The sequence below is a fragment of the Toxotes jaculatrix genome, chromosome 9 (assembly GCF_017976425.1).
Source record: "Toxotes jaculatrix isolate fToxJac2 chromosome 9, fToxJac2.pri, whole genome shotgun sequence".
In the NCBI taxonomy this organism is placed as follows: domain Eukaryota; kingdom Metazoa; phylum Chordata; class Actinopteri; family Toxotidae; genus Toxotes; species Toxotes jaculatrix.
The window spans coordinates 5,553,468-5,569,379 of record NC_054402.1 but is presented as its reverse complement, the minus strand read 5'-3'; the positions used below and the strand labels follow the sequence as shown (position 1 = coordinate 5,569,379).

The 15,912-nt window shown below is 42.0% G+C and overlaps 1 protein-coding gene across 2 annotated transcripts; it reads left to right on the top strand.

The window, feature by feature from the left end:
* The first annotated feature begins 15 nt into the window (after positions 1-15).
* c2cd3 (C2 domain containing 3 centriole elongation regulator) lies at positions 16-15,839 on the top strand. Of its 2 annotated transcripts, XM_041045657.1 has the most exons (34): positions 16-204; positions 775-1,044; positions 1,131-1,288; positions 2,411-2,589; positions 2,722-2,882; positions 2,980-3,112; positions 3,225-3,377; positions 3,473-3,620; positions 3,742-3,851; positions 3,928-4,131; positions 4,236-4,351; positions 4,476-4,594; positions 4,808-4,939; positions 5,033-5,488; positions 5,607-5,758; positions 6,078-6,321; positions 6,802-6,985; positions 7,082-7,265; positions 7,501-7,673; positions 7,766-7,901; positions 8,170-8,438; positions 8,724-8,804; positions 8,889-9,503; positions 9,611-9,952; positions 10,031-10,169; positions 10,264-10,328; positions 10,416-10,621; positions 10,734-10,864; positions 10,953-11,102; positions 11,198-11,388; positions 12,140-12,917; positions 13,431-13,527; positions 14,835-14,971; positions 15,685-15,839. In XM_041045657.1, coding segments are annotated over exons 1-34 (6,666 nt in total). In that variant the 5' UTR covers positions 16-152; the 3' UTR covers positions 15,686-15,839. The 2 variants fall into 2 exon arrangements, with proteins under 2 accessions (XP_040901591.1, XP_040901590.1); XM_041045656.1 differs by lacking the exon at positions 15,685-15,839 and having other exon boundaries at positions 14,835-15,112.
* Positions 15,840-15,912: the final 73 nt, after the last annotated feature.

Below are 15,912 nucleotides of genomic sequence, written 5' to 3'. Positions count from 1 at the left end.
TTGTATGTGTCTAGTCTGTACGTGTGTATGCAGCCCAGGCGGCTCTGTTAAACGGATTATTAGTCAGCCGGAGTGTGATAAAAATCATGCCTGCTAACGGTTCAGACACTGTTTTGGTCAGGCCGTCCTTCACCACTCGTATTTACTGAGGGATGAAGAGCAGAAAACAGAGGGCGGTCAAAGCTGGAAGCAGCAAGAGGAAAGGTAAACTAATGTTAGCTCTGCTAGCCGCTAATGCTAATGTTGTTGAGTAGCTGTCAGTTTCACATTAGCCTCGTATGTTAGCTCACCTGTTAATGTTATGTTCAGTAAATTTGCTTTCTCTCGGTTTGTGTTTTTGCATGTTGTTAACGTTGTTAATGTGTCTCGTTTTAATAACGTTCGCGTTTTAGAGCAGTTTGTGGTTTTGCCGAATGATGCTAAACAAACTGACGTATAACACTTTTTGTCTCGCAGGAAATTACTCTTAAAAAGATTACCTCGGCCTAGAAACCAGACTTTTGGTGATAAGGCTTAACCAAAAGTTTTGGTGAGGAATTTATAAAGATTAAACTCCCAGAACGACTGCAGTAGGTTACGGGTTCACACAAATTAATTAATGTCATTGCGAGACACAAACTCTCTAATAGCTGGGGTTTAATTAGAGTCTAGCGTTGAGGTTTTATTTTAGTGTTAGTTGTTTTGATTCATTTCCGTCACTGCGGTGAAGTGTTGTGTCGACAAAATAGTGCATTTGTCTTGCTTTTGCTGTAATCCAAAGTAACTCTTTTGCAGTCTCCAGCGATGTGTCCCCCTCCACCAGCCTCCCTCCTCTGGTCGAGGGCCAGCTGAGATGCTTCCTGCGGGTGACAGTAAGCCGGGTGTTATGGACAGTCCACAAGCCTCCGTCTACAACGTTCGTCAGGCTTCGCTGGTGGGGAGAGTCGTCCAACGGGACGCACTTCTTTCCAAGGGATGGATCTCAGCTCTCACAGAAGACCATCAAGACCACAGCTCGCTTTGCCATCCGCTGTGGGCCAAAGCAGTTCACCTCATATCTAACGGGTAACTAAGAGGACTAAGATATGTTTTCAGCTGGCTATGCTGCAAACATATATTTTTATTTGTACTAACCTGCCATTCATGAACAGATATGGGCTCACTGGTGCTGGAAGTTCTGACAAAAGCGGATCATTTGCCAATCGCACGGGCTCAGGTCGCTGGGATCTCCCGTCTCTCCCTGTCACACCCCATTGGTGGATTTTACACCCTTGTATCTCCTACATCTGAAAAGCTGGGAGAGCTACAGGTGAGTGGAAACTGCATGTAAACTGTTTTTGTGGAATAGCACCTGCAAGTGATGTTTGGTATACTGACATTTATCATTGTATAGTGACTTTATGACTACAGGACAGATGAGGAGCTCTACTGAGGAAACTCCTCGAGCACATTATGTTTTCTCCACTTAAACTGGACAAAACTTTAAAATTTCCCCTTTTGACAGTGTTCTGCAACCACCACATAATGCAGCCAGTACAAAATACCCACCCTATTCAAACACAAGATGGCAGTATAGGCTACAAACATGGAACCTACCCTAACTGAATGTGGTGTTGCCTTTCTTGGCCTGCTATCAGAGAACCCCAATGGGAAAAGCACTGATGGACAGGTATATGAATAGTGGCCTGGTGTAAATTAAATTAAAAATTACGTATATACACACTACTCTGAACAATAAACATGCAACTTTTTTTCATGGTTATGAGCTTTTACTAAATTCCTTACCACTGAGTTAAAGGAGAGGAAACTACCTCCAATCTGGCAACACTGAGGAACAGCAGATACGAGCGGTAGTGTATCACAAAAATCTGAGCCCCATACATATCTGTTTTCAATGGGCCCCCTTAACTGTTTAATAATCCATTGCCCCACCTGTTCAAATGACTAAATCAAGTGTAAGCCCATGCATTTGTAGTGGTTATCACTGAAATCAGTATTTACATTTTTTTAAACGGATTTAAGAAAGTGTGCAAAACCTCAAACCTCAGCGCATATCAGCCTCTTTTCTCACCATGCTGTCATTACTGTGTGAAGACACTGGATGTGACACTGGATCTGTTATGCCTTTGATAACCTTTCAAGCTTATAAACATTTATGTATCCATGATTATATCTGTAAAGAGTTTAGGCATTCAGTAATTTAGGATTTATCAGCATTTGTTATCATTTACATCTGGACCTTATCATTTAAAGTTGTGGCACTGATGAACAAATCATTGAAACTCCCATAGACAGACGTTGTCAAGGTGTTATAATTTTGCACCAGCAATAGTAAATAACATGAACATGCATAGAACTGTACTGTCATTACCAGTTGTGCTGGCACTCTGGGGACCATCCACACTTTAACTTTTTCTTTTATTATCCCCAGGTTTCACTTAATTTGGAGCCTCTGACTGAAGCCTATGACAGCAGCAGCTCAGGTCCCACCACAGACATCAGTGCTGAAGGACCACAAGTCACCACACTGCCTGTGCCCTCGCAGCCCAGATCACTCTCCGCTGGCAGCGGGAAAGAATCAGTGGGGAGCAGCAGTGGAAACACACCAAGGTTTGAAATAGTTGACTAGATGTTGTCGGTAGTCATAATCAGATGTCTGTGTCTTGCTGTAAGAGCCCACAGGTTGTAAATTTGAATGTAAGCATAATGATCTCATTCCATCTTTGGCTGTAATATTTTCAGAGGGAAAGACCACTTATATTTCCAAAATACCCAGAAAAACAGCAAAGAACAACCACAGGAGAATCAGGCGCCGTTAGCAAACAGACCTCAGAACAGTCAAACAGCTGTGAATGCTTCAAGTCAGGAAACCTGTGGACAAACAACCAATGATGTCCTCTCAGGTTAGTAGCAGAATTACAGCTCATTGGATGTACTTAACTACAGATGGACAAATGTAATTGTTTCTGAACAAATTTTCGACATCTTTTTTCATCTCAGTTATTTTAGAGCGTGGCAACAAGCTTAGAAACGCTATGGTTTTATCAGCTTTGACATGTGACATGGATTCTGCCACAGCTCTGAAAGATGCCCCTCTGCCTCTTCCAAAGGACAATATCCTACCACCTTCCAAGTTAGTGTTTCAAAAATTTGTAAAAAAAAAAAAAAACATAAAACAAACAAACAGCATTTTAACATTTAACTTTATAATGCAGTTTATACTACTTAAATTTCTCTCACTGCAGGCCTGTTACTTTTCCTTCTGGGACTTTTCTTGAAAATATTCTGCATTCTGACTCAACTCACAAACACTCCGACGATGTTGCTGTCGTCTCAGACTGCAGCTTAGACTGTGCTGCAGACATGGACAACAGAGCTGTGGACCTTCTCCTTGGCAGGTACCTATGTATGCATTTACTTCCAAATATGACAGAAATGTTATCCTTTTCTTTCCCCCAAGATTTTTGCACTTCTCTTGTTTTTTCTTTTGTAGCTTAAACACCTCTCCTCAGCCTCTCTTGGATGGAGAGAGCTTTTCTGCTGAATCTCTGTCTGGCCACAGCAGTGTTTGTGGGGATAGTGAGCTCAATGATCCACAATATGATCAGAGCTTACTGGAAAATTTATTTTACAAAACCCCTGTAAGTAGAAGATTTTCTGATGATTTTTAAGGGAAAATGTATGCTTTATGTGTGATATTGGTGTCAGCTTACCCAGTTTTCCAGCAAAGGGTTCTTTAAAGTCCTTCTTGACTTCTTTCAGATGTCAGATAGCCGACCAGATGACACAGAGACAACGGGTCAAGGAACAATGTCCTCGGGTAAAAATCAGCCAAAACAGCTGACACAGTCGGGACCCAAGATTAGTGGAGGGTAAGGGCCTTTATGTGCGTCTTAAGTCATGCTGTACCTTCAAGAAAATTATTCACGGTATTTTCACTTTGTCCAGTTCAAATTCAGAGGCTCAGCGGGCTCCAGATGCTGGTAGTATTATTCCTGGCCTGAGTGCTGGACAGTTAACTTTGCTGAGTTCGATCCAAGTGGCAAGAGTGACCATTGAATCCCTGACTGTACCTACAAGCAGTACGACCGCCACACCTAGAAAGACTTCTAACAAGGGGAAACCTCCTCGACCATTACCCAGCAAAAAATGGTGGGCAAAACATATAGCATTATGTTATTATTATTATTATTTTACAAAAATTATTTTGACAAAAATCTGTGACATCTTGCTTCTCTGTTTGTCTTTTTTTTCAGCACTTATTTTGTTGAGTATGTGTTCCCAATGGCATCCACTTCCAGTCGACGTGATCGTGGTAAAGCTGGAGATGGGGAGGTGACCAGAGTTGCTTCCAGTAAAGTCACAGGAGGAGGTATTACCTGCTAGGATCTGCTTTTTTGAAATTCACCTGAGTGAAAAACGTTTGTCTCTCCTTGTCAGTCTGTGGTACATGGTTTGTGACTGTATCCAACATATATTTGTTTTTTGTTTTAAAGCTGTGAAGTTCCTCCAACCCTCTGTGTTTCCTGTGCGCTTCAGCACAGCAGCAGTTAAACAATGGTTGCAAACTGATCTGGTTTTCAAGATTTACTCACGAAAGAGTGACCAAAAGAAAGTAAGTAGCTTTGGATGTTACTCATTTGATAGGTTAGAAATGAGTCATTTAGCTCTGCTAAAAAATAAAACTGCTTTTGATGTGATTGTTGTGTGACATAGAGCTTCCATAAATTCCAAATAAACAATTTCCTTATTCTTTTAAATGCTTAGAAACACAGATCTGCATTCAATAAAATCCATCACGACGTGAACATGCCTTCTCTTCTTGCAGCCTGTTCTCATCGGTAAAGCAATCCACCCACTGCGCTGTCTGCTGCAGAGCAAGCAGCTGAGTGAATCTGTCGTCTTACCTGTACAGAGCCTGGAAGGAAAGAGTGAAACGCAGGGGATTGGACCTCTTGTGGTAATATGCTGTTCTTTTCCCAGGAATGAATGTTTACAAACCTGATACTTGTGACCGACTTGACTGTGATAGAAGTAATATCATTTTTTTCAGGTGTCACTAGAACTTGAAACAGACAGCAAAGATTTCTCCTCTGGACACAGCAAAGGCAAGCTGGCTTGGAGAGACACGTCACCTTCACAAACTGCACACAGTCCACAGAGAGAGACCAGCCCCAGACCTCAGCATGTTCAAACTGGCAAAGAGGAATTACCAGTTCACTCTTTAGAAGACTCCAGGCTAAATGTTTGGAGTCCTCAGAAACCACGGAAGGAACCCTCGCCTCATCCTGGCCTCCACACATCTCCTTGTAAATCACGGCAGCAGGTGGAGGAGGACCCAGAGGTTCTACTGCATACCTTGCTCATGGTGCCAGATGGAAAGAACTTCATCTGTGGGCCCATGCAGGCTCCAAATGTTTACTTGAACTGTAAACTCTTTTGGTGTGATGAGATGGCGAGGTCTGCCGTCAGCTGGGGTCAGGCAAACCCTTCTTTCAACTTTGCTCAGGTTAGTCCAAGAGAGAGTCTTCTAACCATATCTAAAGGTTGAAATTAAGCTACATAAAGCCAGTGTGAATACAGGATCACACTGACCCTCAAGACCTTTTCTCCATCCTCTGTGACAGGTGACCCCGGTTGCCTTAACAACTAAGCTTTTGGAGCGGATGAAGAACAATGTGATGGTAATCGAGCTGTGGCAGAAAATGGGAAGCTCAGGGCAAGATCGACTCCTGGGCCTTGTTAAATTACCTCTTCACCAGTTCTATATGTCATTCAGGTAAGTCAGGGAAAGACAATACAGTTTCAGTTTAAGAAAGGTGGTATTGGTAACTGTATAAGAACAAGCTATTGTCTATTAAGCTAATTTTATTTTGCGCTTTTTGGAAATAAGGAGTTAAAAGTATTGGAGACTGGTTGCATAAACTACTGCCAGAATCCCCCTAGCTGTGATTTTAAAGTGTCTTCTACCACCAGAAATATCCAAACAAACTAAGCTACAAATTAAATTACACATTGTAAATGTGGACTAAAATACAGCTGTCACAGAGAGGCTGCATGTGAAACCAGTAACTCTCCTCTGTTTTTTTCCCCTCCAGAGATCCAAAGATCACCCACCTTCTTCTCCAGGCACAGTACCCTGTTTTAGGGGTGGACTGCTACATGCCAGTCATTGATGTGTTCTCAGGAAGTTGTAAAGGAAACCTCAGGGTTGTTTTGGCTATGGGAGGATCAGAGCAGATAGTTGCCCTCCAGCGCACAAGAGATGAGGAATATAACTATTTGTCTCATCTTGTGAAACCAGTTCATCTGCTTGATCACCAGCCACATTTACAAACAAAGGTCAGTGTTGATTTTGGCCACAAAATGCTTGCAGCAGTTTTTGTGTGTTCTTGTCAGTCAGATAATTGCAGGTATATGGCAACCTCCCTGCTGTTAACAGAAAAGTGCCAGGGGAACTCTACTGAAAGATGTTTGCTGATGCACAATAACATGTTCAGACTGTAAACAATAAAATCTGCACAATTATTACTAATGAATTAGTATTTGTAAAGACCTTAGTGTGTTTGAGTCTGTCTCTTCTCATACTAATGTCATCTGAATAGGTTCATACCCAATGCCTCACCCTCCTCTTATGCTACTCATTTTATATAACAGCATGTATATGTTTGCAAATATGTCAACAAAGGAATGTTGCACCTTTCAACCAGTGCATATTCTTTTTTTTTTGGCATGGAGAAGCATACGCACTGACTGTGCTGACAAGATGATAAACATAATAACAAGTCCCTTTCACCCCCTTTAATACTGTTTCTTCCTCAGGGGATGGCAGCTCAAGAGGAAGCTATGAGAGAACATCTGTTTGTGATAAGAGTGGAGAAGGTCAGCGGGCTGACACCTCTGCAGTCCACAGTTTGGGGTGAAGCTGACTGTTACATCCAGTACAGTTTTCCATGTCAGGATGTTGACCCTGCTGCAACAGTGGATCAAAACCTCATAGAGAGTAGTAAGGCCGTTTTAGTTTACAAAATCTTGATAAGTCATCACCTGAGAAGTCTTTCTGTTCTTGGCATTTCTCTAACCTTTATCTCATCTCCAACAGCTGTGAACCTGAAGCCGTTTCGTACCACCACCACTCTCTGTGTGCCTGACCCGGCGTTTGGCCACACTGAGACTCATGTGCTTCTGGCTCCTGAAGGAGTGCCTGTCCAAAGGTTGCTGCTCAGCTCTCTTGCAAGTCAAGGCCTCAGCAGTGGAGGAGGCATCCAGTTTGAAGTGTGGTGCAGGTTTGTGGTTGTTACTTTCTTATCCATCTTAATAAAATTTCCTTCTGTATCTATAACAAAAATGTTGATTATAACTCTGACATTTACCCTGAAATTTCTCTTTCCAAGGGACAGTGTGTCTGATAAGTGCTGAATTGTGTTTCAAAGTGTTCCAACACATTTAATTTTGATTGTAATTTCATAGCTTACAATCTTGAAATATTCGGGTATTTGAAATATTAATATATCTCTGCAGATATTATTATCCAAATGTCAGAGATCAGCTTGTGGCCAAAGGACTGCTTCCACTGTCCAAGCTGTGTGCAATGGTCACCATGCAGAGACAACATCGTAATGAGGCCCAAATGTTCTCCCTGCCCCTGATTCCCAGGACAGATAGTCCCACAGGACATCAACCCCAGCCCTCAGGTATACAGACATACAGAGCAAAGGCATTATAATACTTTATGCACACTTATTTAACATCTTCAGTTTTGTGACTGGTCTGTGTTGTTTCTCAGGCCTGCTGGATGTGTGCATTCAGTACAAGCACCGGGCTGTGAGGCCTAATGGACAGACTGGTAGAGGAGCTGCCTCTCGTGTTGTGACCCTTGTGGTTCAAGTGCACAGAGCATCAGGTCTGCAGGCAGCAGCAAGGTGCTTCATTACGGTTGTATTTTGTGTTTGGTTTGGTTTTTTAAAACTCCCCTTAGCACTGTTATTAGGTACAGGTTTTAATTTTTTTATAGTTCTGCTGACACAACTGTCACATCTGTAACCGTGTGTTAGTTTCATCCGAAAGCTCTGAGATTAAAAAGGGAAATAACATTCAGCTTCGTTATTTGGTCTGAAAGCAAGCGGCACAGCAACGGAGATAACAAATCTCACTGCATCAAACTGGAATTATTTGCATCTTCTGTTGCAGGTTAATATCAGAACAAGATGAAAGGTTCAGCTATTTTGCTGGTGTGGGTGTGAACACATACGTCACAGTGCAGCTCTCCTTCTTGCCTGAGAGTGAGAGGAGGTGTACCCGCATCGCTGCCAGGACCTTCTGCCCCGAGTTTGACCACCACACGGAGGTGTCCTGTGATCTGCTGGTTTCCAGGAGCAGTGGAGAGACCTGCAGCCTGGCTGAGCAGCTGGAAGAGGCTTCGGCTGTCTTCACTGTGTGGAACAAAGACAATCGCAGAGGTTTGAGAGAACTTATTATGCCTTATTCAGCACTTTCACAAACCAATGAAAATGTTGAAAATAATATTATTTAATGCTTAATTTAAATTTTTGACAGCCAGTTGTATTTTTCTTGTTCCTATTTAGAAAGACCCGAGACTTTAAGTTGATTGGTTGCTGGACAGAAAATCAGTCATCAGCAAATCTCATAATCAGTTCATTCATAATCATGTCATTGTAGCATCCATCAGTAGTGTCTAGTATCTATGTGTAATACTCAAATTGATTTTGTGCTCTTTGCTGCAGCAGTGAATGTTTCCAAGCCTAAAGATGTGATGTTGGGCACAGTGAAAATACCAATGTCTGATCTCATCCATAAAAGAACAGGTATGTTGTGCTCTTAGATACTGCTGGACCATGTTCGTTTTCTGATGAACACAGTTATTGTTTTAATCTTTTCCAAACTTAAAGGTATTTCCGGCTGGTTTGGAGTGTATATGCCTCAGGAAACAAGTTCTTCTCAGCACCAGCACGTCTTGGTCGGAGGTCTAGAGATCTCCGTCAACTTTGCCCACCACTCGGACAGAGAAAGAGTCATTAAAGCTGCTCAGGCTTTGGGCTGGGTAATGGCCCAGAGTGACTATGAAAAGCAGGATGATGATGAAGCCTGGGAAGAAAGCATGAAGAAACTCTCTCTGACTTTTTCGATGCCTAGAGCGTGGATACCAGTCCACTGTTTGCTTCTGCCAGGGCACAGTGAGCTTCAGCGCTCCACCTATTGCTACTTCAGGTACAAGTTTTATGACCAGGAGGCCTTCTGTTCTCATATGAAACACCCGTCCGTTGAAGAGGGTGGGAGGGACGGCCAGGCCACTGTGAGTTTTGAAGGAAGTAGGACTGTGGAGCTAAGGAGGACTCAACCTTTAATCTGGTATCTACAAGAGGAGAGGCTAGAGGTGCAGGTGTGGGTTGCCTTTAAGAAGGAAAAAACCAGAAGACCCACTGACACAGACCGGCTGGTTGGCTCAGCATTTGTCGATCTGTCCTCTCTTACAAAGACGCACAAACAGAAGCTGACTCTCAGTGGTAAGAAATTTTTCATTGTGTTAGAATTTAACTAATGCTTACTACTGTAGTAAGTATTTGCTTTAGGCTGTATTTCGCTGTGTAGTCATGGTTTTGTGGTTTCACAGGCGTGTACCCGCTGTTCAGGCGCTCTGCAGCAGATCTACAAGGGGCAGCTCTCAGAGTGCACATCACCCTGACAGCAGGTTCTGTCCCCAGGGAGGTATCTGTTGGAGCTGACACTCAGGTGGACTCTGACAGCCTAGAGGAACTCTTATCAGAAGAGGTGGAAACAGCAGATCGCCCCCCCTCGCCCACCACCCCCAAAAAATGTACACAAAACAGACATAAGAACAAATCCTCCAGAACCACTCCAGATATCTCATGTGTGCAGCATACAGAGATGAGCATGGATGAATCTTTCCCTGTGACTGTCACGGTGGACCGGGCCATGCACCTGAATCTGAAAGGTGAGCCTGTGAACAACAATTCATTTTTCTTTTCCTTTTTCTTATTTACGTGAAGTAAAACACACCCCTCTCTGGCAGGCTGTCCTCTGGCAGAGCGCAGTGAAGGGACACCATGCTGCTGTGTTTCATATGTCACTGCTGACTCTGCCGAACCAGTGTCCACAACTGTCATAGCCAACACTGACTCCCCCGTGTGGGACCATCAGCACGAGTGCAGGTCGAGTTATATAACACACATCAACTTAAATTGTTGAAGGTATGGTGATTATACTAAAACAATATCGGTCTGATGTTTTATTTCAAATTTCCAGGCTTTCAAAGCAGCTACTGGTTGATCCAGAACAATCTCTCGTGTTCAAAGTCTGGCACAAAGGAGGTACAGGGGGAAGTTTTTATTTCTCATTAATGTGACATTGATCTGTTTGATATGTTAATTCACTCTTGGGTTGTTTTGCTTCCATAGAAATGGAAAGGGTGCTTGGCTTTGCCTCTGTAGACCTGTCCCCTTTACTCTGTGGTTTCCAGTCAGTGTGTGGTTGGTACAACATCACAGACTTCAGTGGTCAGTGTCATGGCCAACTCAAAGTGTCCATCACTCCGCTAAAGGGGGTCCACGACCTCAGAGGACAGAGAAAAACTGTGAATGAAGAAGCTGCCAAAAACTCGTCGGTGAGAGGAATTATTCACACATAACAGAAAACCCTTCAGGAAAAAAAAAACTTATCACAAAAAAGTGTCTGATTATTAAAGATTAGTAATGATGAATGTGTTTGATTAACAGGCTTTATTTCAGGCCCTTCCTCTCAGCTATCGTACCACAGCCACCTATAGTAGCTTCCCCTCTCACATCAGCCGCTACCCCGAGCAGAAGATCTCGTCACCTGACCACACGGACAAGCTGTTCTCTCAAAGGTCACTTTTCAATTCAACGGTCATTTAAAAATGCATCCGCACATGCTGTCCACCGCTTTATTTATTTGTTTTCTTTACTGCTGCTCAGGTCCAATGACAGTGACCGTCATTTTGAGCACATGGACAAAGTACGTCTTTACCATCAGGGTCTGCAGGAACAAACAGCAGCTCACTCTGTCTGCAGCAGCGGTGCAGGTGACATCAATCCCTCCAGCTCACTCCTGTTTTCAGCACTCAGGTATCAGTCCTCAGACAGACGGACGGACGTCGCTGCTTTGTAGATTATTTGCATTTTTATTTTTATCTGAGCTTTGACTATTTGTTTTTTAACAGGAAAAAACTGAGCGAGCTCGACAACATCCAGAGATATTTCACTCGTAAACTTTCCACTCCCACCTTCTCGTCTGTGACTGAGCATGACTGTCACCCTGAGCACCAGGAACAGAGGGAGTCAGAGACAGACACAAGTCAGCTTCTTCTCAAGTCCAACCAGTTAGTTGGAGAAGTCAACAATATCATTAGTGGTGAGGGGAATTACCAGCCAGAAAATGTCAAATGAAAAAACATTTTTACATCACTAGTCTATAATGAATACAACGTTTGAGCATTTAAAATTGGTATCATGGATGGTATATGTGTTTTCATTTGCCATTAATCATTTTACCATGTAAGGATCATTCTTGGCAGGTAAAACTTGTTCTAATATACTCAGCCTTGGCAGTTGACCCAGAGTTCATTGTGGACACAGTCTACTGTGTAGTTTGAACACTCCTGCCATAAAAGGAGGTATCACTAACTTCTTCAGTCTTCTGACGTAGGTGCTGAAATGTCAGCTAATGGAATAAAGTCACTGCTGCAGTGGTGTCACTCTAATAGTGCATGATTATTCTAGTTATTTTTTTAAGTAAACAACATATGTTGATGTTTTTCTTTGTCACATGATAGTAAACTGAACATCTTTGAATTTTGGACTGTGGATCTGACCAAAAAAAAAAAAATTTAAGATATCACCTTGGTCTGTGGAAAATTGTAACGGGCATTTTCCACTTTTTACTGTCATGAGAATTTTGGACACAGACAAAAATTGGTTTATGATAACCTCAATAACTGGTTTCAGATATTACCTGCATTTAGAACAGGAAAAAAGTTCATAAGAAGTATAAGCTTGAATGCTGGAAGAGAAAAACACAGTTTTTACTGACATTATAACTGACAAAGATTATAAAATAAAAAAACAAAGGCCTGATATAAGTCTTCACTGTTCTACTCACACAGGTCTACGAGGACGACACCACCTGGAAGTGATTCCCTCCAACCCCCAGAGCAGTTCAACAACTTCCCCTGTTGGAGATGACAACCCTCAAACTATCCCTGAGAGTATCTCCAGTCTACGCAGAGCTTTGAATTCTTCCCAAGAAGATATTTCTCCTCTGCCGTCACCTCTTTCAAAGATGTCCCAAGACCATACGGACTCTGAGGGTGACGAAGAGAAGAATAGACAAAGCTACAAAGTTATTGTGTCCGAGGATGAAAACGGAGAAAGAACTGATGAAGATGAAGATGGGACGGACGGCAGATGGAACGAGGAAGCTAATGATGAAGAAGGGGAAGATGAAGAATACGATGAGGTTGTGGTAAAGCCAAGGCATCTAAATGAGGTCACCTCTTTAACAGACAAAACCAGTCCTTGGACCAGCATCCTGTCAGAGCCCGACATGGTGTCTTTGGAGAGCTTGGAGGCACCCGAGGAGCCGGGCCTGGGCCAAGACGAGGATGAGAAGAGGCAGATGATAAATCTGGAAACCCATGACTCAAGTGACAAACATCAATGTCCAAGACTAGAAGAAAGTGACAGTTGTAATGGATCAGCAGGAGACGCTTCAGACACAGAGGGAGATGATGAAAGGACACTGCCAACTTTAGATGAGAGACAAGCAAAGATTCCCCACAGCCCCAACGAGGGGTCAGGTGGCATAGGTCCATCCGCCACCATACAGCACACCTCAGATACCCCTGATGCTTCCCTGGACAATCAAGATTCACAGGTCCAACCGTATCCTTGATCGGTGTCTTTCTGCCCCTCACATTACTGTTGCTTTTGCTGTAATTTGTTTTAGAAGGTGAGGCCAGATCAAAGTTTCGCAACAGAAATAGTTCAGTGTGTGAATTATCCCTTGGGCGTCCCAGTCTTGGGTTAAAATGGAGTTTGTGGTGCTGCTGAATTGTGTTTTGTAAACCTCATTTATATCAATGAGGCTAAATAACAGAAACACCACTTCTCTTTTCTACTCTTGTGCACAGCTTTTCAAGGTACCTGGCAGGTAGGTTCTTTGAATTTAGGACCGATTAGACACTTCACTGATGGTACCGTGTGATGGAAAAGAATCTAAACATCTAAAGTGCCTAACACTTTTCCACTGCACTGTATTCTGAAACTATACAGTGTAACTGTGGGGTCAGACAGAATATGAGGCAAAGCTTTTTTGCTTTTACCAGTTTCTTCTCATGAATCCTTTACCTTCATGCTTTCAATATATGTTTTTCTCTTTAACTTTTTTACATTAAGCTCAGTACCTAATTTCTTCCTCCCTTCTCACCAACTGGAGGAATCTATGAGAGCCATACAGTTAGCTCCTTCCTTCTCCCAGTTGTCCAGTGACCACGTGAGTATTTGTCACCAGCTCTACTTCTGGCATTCACACTCGCTCTCTGTTTCTCTCCACCCCTTTGACTTTTCACTCCTCTCTCACTACATATCTAAACATCTTGGTATTAACTCTAACTTAAATAACAAATAAATTTTATGCATTTCTGTTTGAAGAACTTTACTTACACTTATTTCTCAGACAAATTGACAAATTTGTTGTCAGTTAACATGTTGCCCAACTGCTTTGCAAAATCATTGTTATTAATAAATCACATTTCATACGATGCATTCTGACCAGAGAGGCCAGTCAAGAATAGTGACAGTGTGTACCAACTTAAGTTCACTGTAATTTAACTCTCATTTGTACAGCATTAACAGGTTGAGGTCCACTCAGTGTTATATAATCTGACTTATGAAGAAAATCCATTTGTGACAGTAAATTTTAAAAACTGGTTAAAAAACAAAAAACAGTAGCAGTAAGCACTTTTCTTTTTTTGGTAAAATATATCTTCAGCTGTCTCTGAAACCTGAGGATGTTTGTGATGACTGAAATGACTAATTGATCAATAAGTGTAGCTCTAGTTTTCTTAAACATTCATTTAAATTTCTGCATCCTTACATTTTTTATTATTACACTATTACAGTTCACTCATCTTACACTTTAGCACAGAAAAGGAAACTTTATGGTATCAAAATCCATCATTTGTGGCTTGTCCACATTCTGCTTAAGTAAAAAAAGCACAGTATCATATGCACACAGTCTTTGCCCACAGGCGTCTGTAATGTGTGCGTCAGACAGGTCAGCCGGGTGACTCCCAGTCAGCTGTAGAGATAGAAAGTTATTTCTGCGTCATGCAAGTGTTAATTATGGATCCTGTTTCGAGGAGGATGTGGAGCGAGCTCCACTAGCTAGGTGTTGCACTTTGAGGTGGGAGGTGAGGTGGGAATGGCCTTTTAATGAGTCCGTTCGAGCTAGTTACTTGTTAATGAGCTGCAGCCTGTACACCATGTACTACAAACGGACACACCTGACGAGCCTGTTTGACAATCTGCCCATTAACATGAATGATACCTAAAGAAAGTTTTGTGTGTGAATGTTTGAGTAGTGCCTCTTGCATGTGTTATTATTCTTTGAATGATTAGTGTGGTTGTTTGTTTTGAGTCACACCTTGTAAGTTTGTTATTCGGTACATCCGTTATTCATTTATTTATCTCAAGTTCTCTATGTTAAGTACATTAGAAAGTAGTATTCTTAGGCTCATATTTCTGTTTGCTGCAACGCTTACTCTTCATTTTCTTTTTTTTCTGTTTTCAACTTTCCAGGGACAGATCTCTCCAGTTCAGTGCTTTCCTCATCGCAGAGGTCCTCCACGGCGTCCCAACATGTCGCCATCATCCTTGAAGAAAGAGACTGAGAGAATAGCAAAAATCTTTGCAGCTCGCTTTGATGAAAATCATTAGTATGTGGTGGTGTTGTTTGATAAAAACCTGTTTTCTACTCAGTTGTTTCAGACTGTGAAAATATCATGTAAATTAAATGTAATATTTGTATTTTTATAAATAAATATGAACAGTTTTAAACACTGTTTCCTGGAACATGCCTCAGGTAGTGTTCAGATTTACTTTATGTCCTGAATGTCTGAACCTGTGCTTCATTTGGCTGATCCACGCTTTTGTCTGGAAGCTCAGACATACAGGACACTGACATCTGAGGTCAAGTCATTTCAAACAAAACTTTCATGTTGAAACATGAGTGTGTTAACAGCTTGTGTGTGGAATTTGTTGTGCTGTCCTGTTGTACAAAGAGCTTAGTAACTGGATTTGGTGGTAGAATGAGCTGCAGGTATTTAGGGTGTTGCAGGTGCATTCCTGAACAATACAAATAGTACTCTTAAAAATGTTTAATTAGTAAAGGCTGTATTTTTCAATGGAACAGCAAAGATGTAGTCTTTGAGCTCAAGTTGGAGACTGAGACAAAGCTTTGTAACTATGACAAGATGACAAGTAAAATGTGTATAAATATGGTCGCAGAATTATATAAGTAAATGCACTGCTACAGAAAATTTGTCCAAAATAACCTGATTTTTCTTTTCTCCCTCTCTCTCTTTCTTTTTCTTTTTTCTTTTTTTTTTTTTTTTTTTTTTTTGTACTTCATTTTAATTTTTATTCACAGAACAAGCGCCTTGAACATCAGCGCAGCATAGTAACCAGTCTAAACCGCAAACAAGACACCAGGGTGTTTGTTAATGTGCCTGGTGCCTGATGACACTGTTGCTGGCTGTTGTTGTGCTGTGGCTTCAAAACAAGGTGAATCATGAGCCAGAAAACATTCCTGCTGGTAGTTTAGGAGCCTTTGGCATCCCAGAGCTGTGGAGCCACCCATTTGCATGTCGTGTGTTTG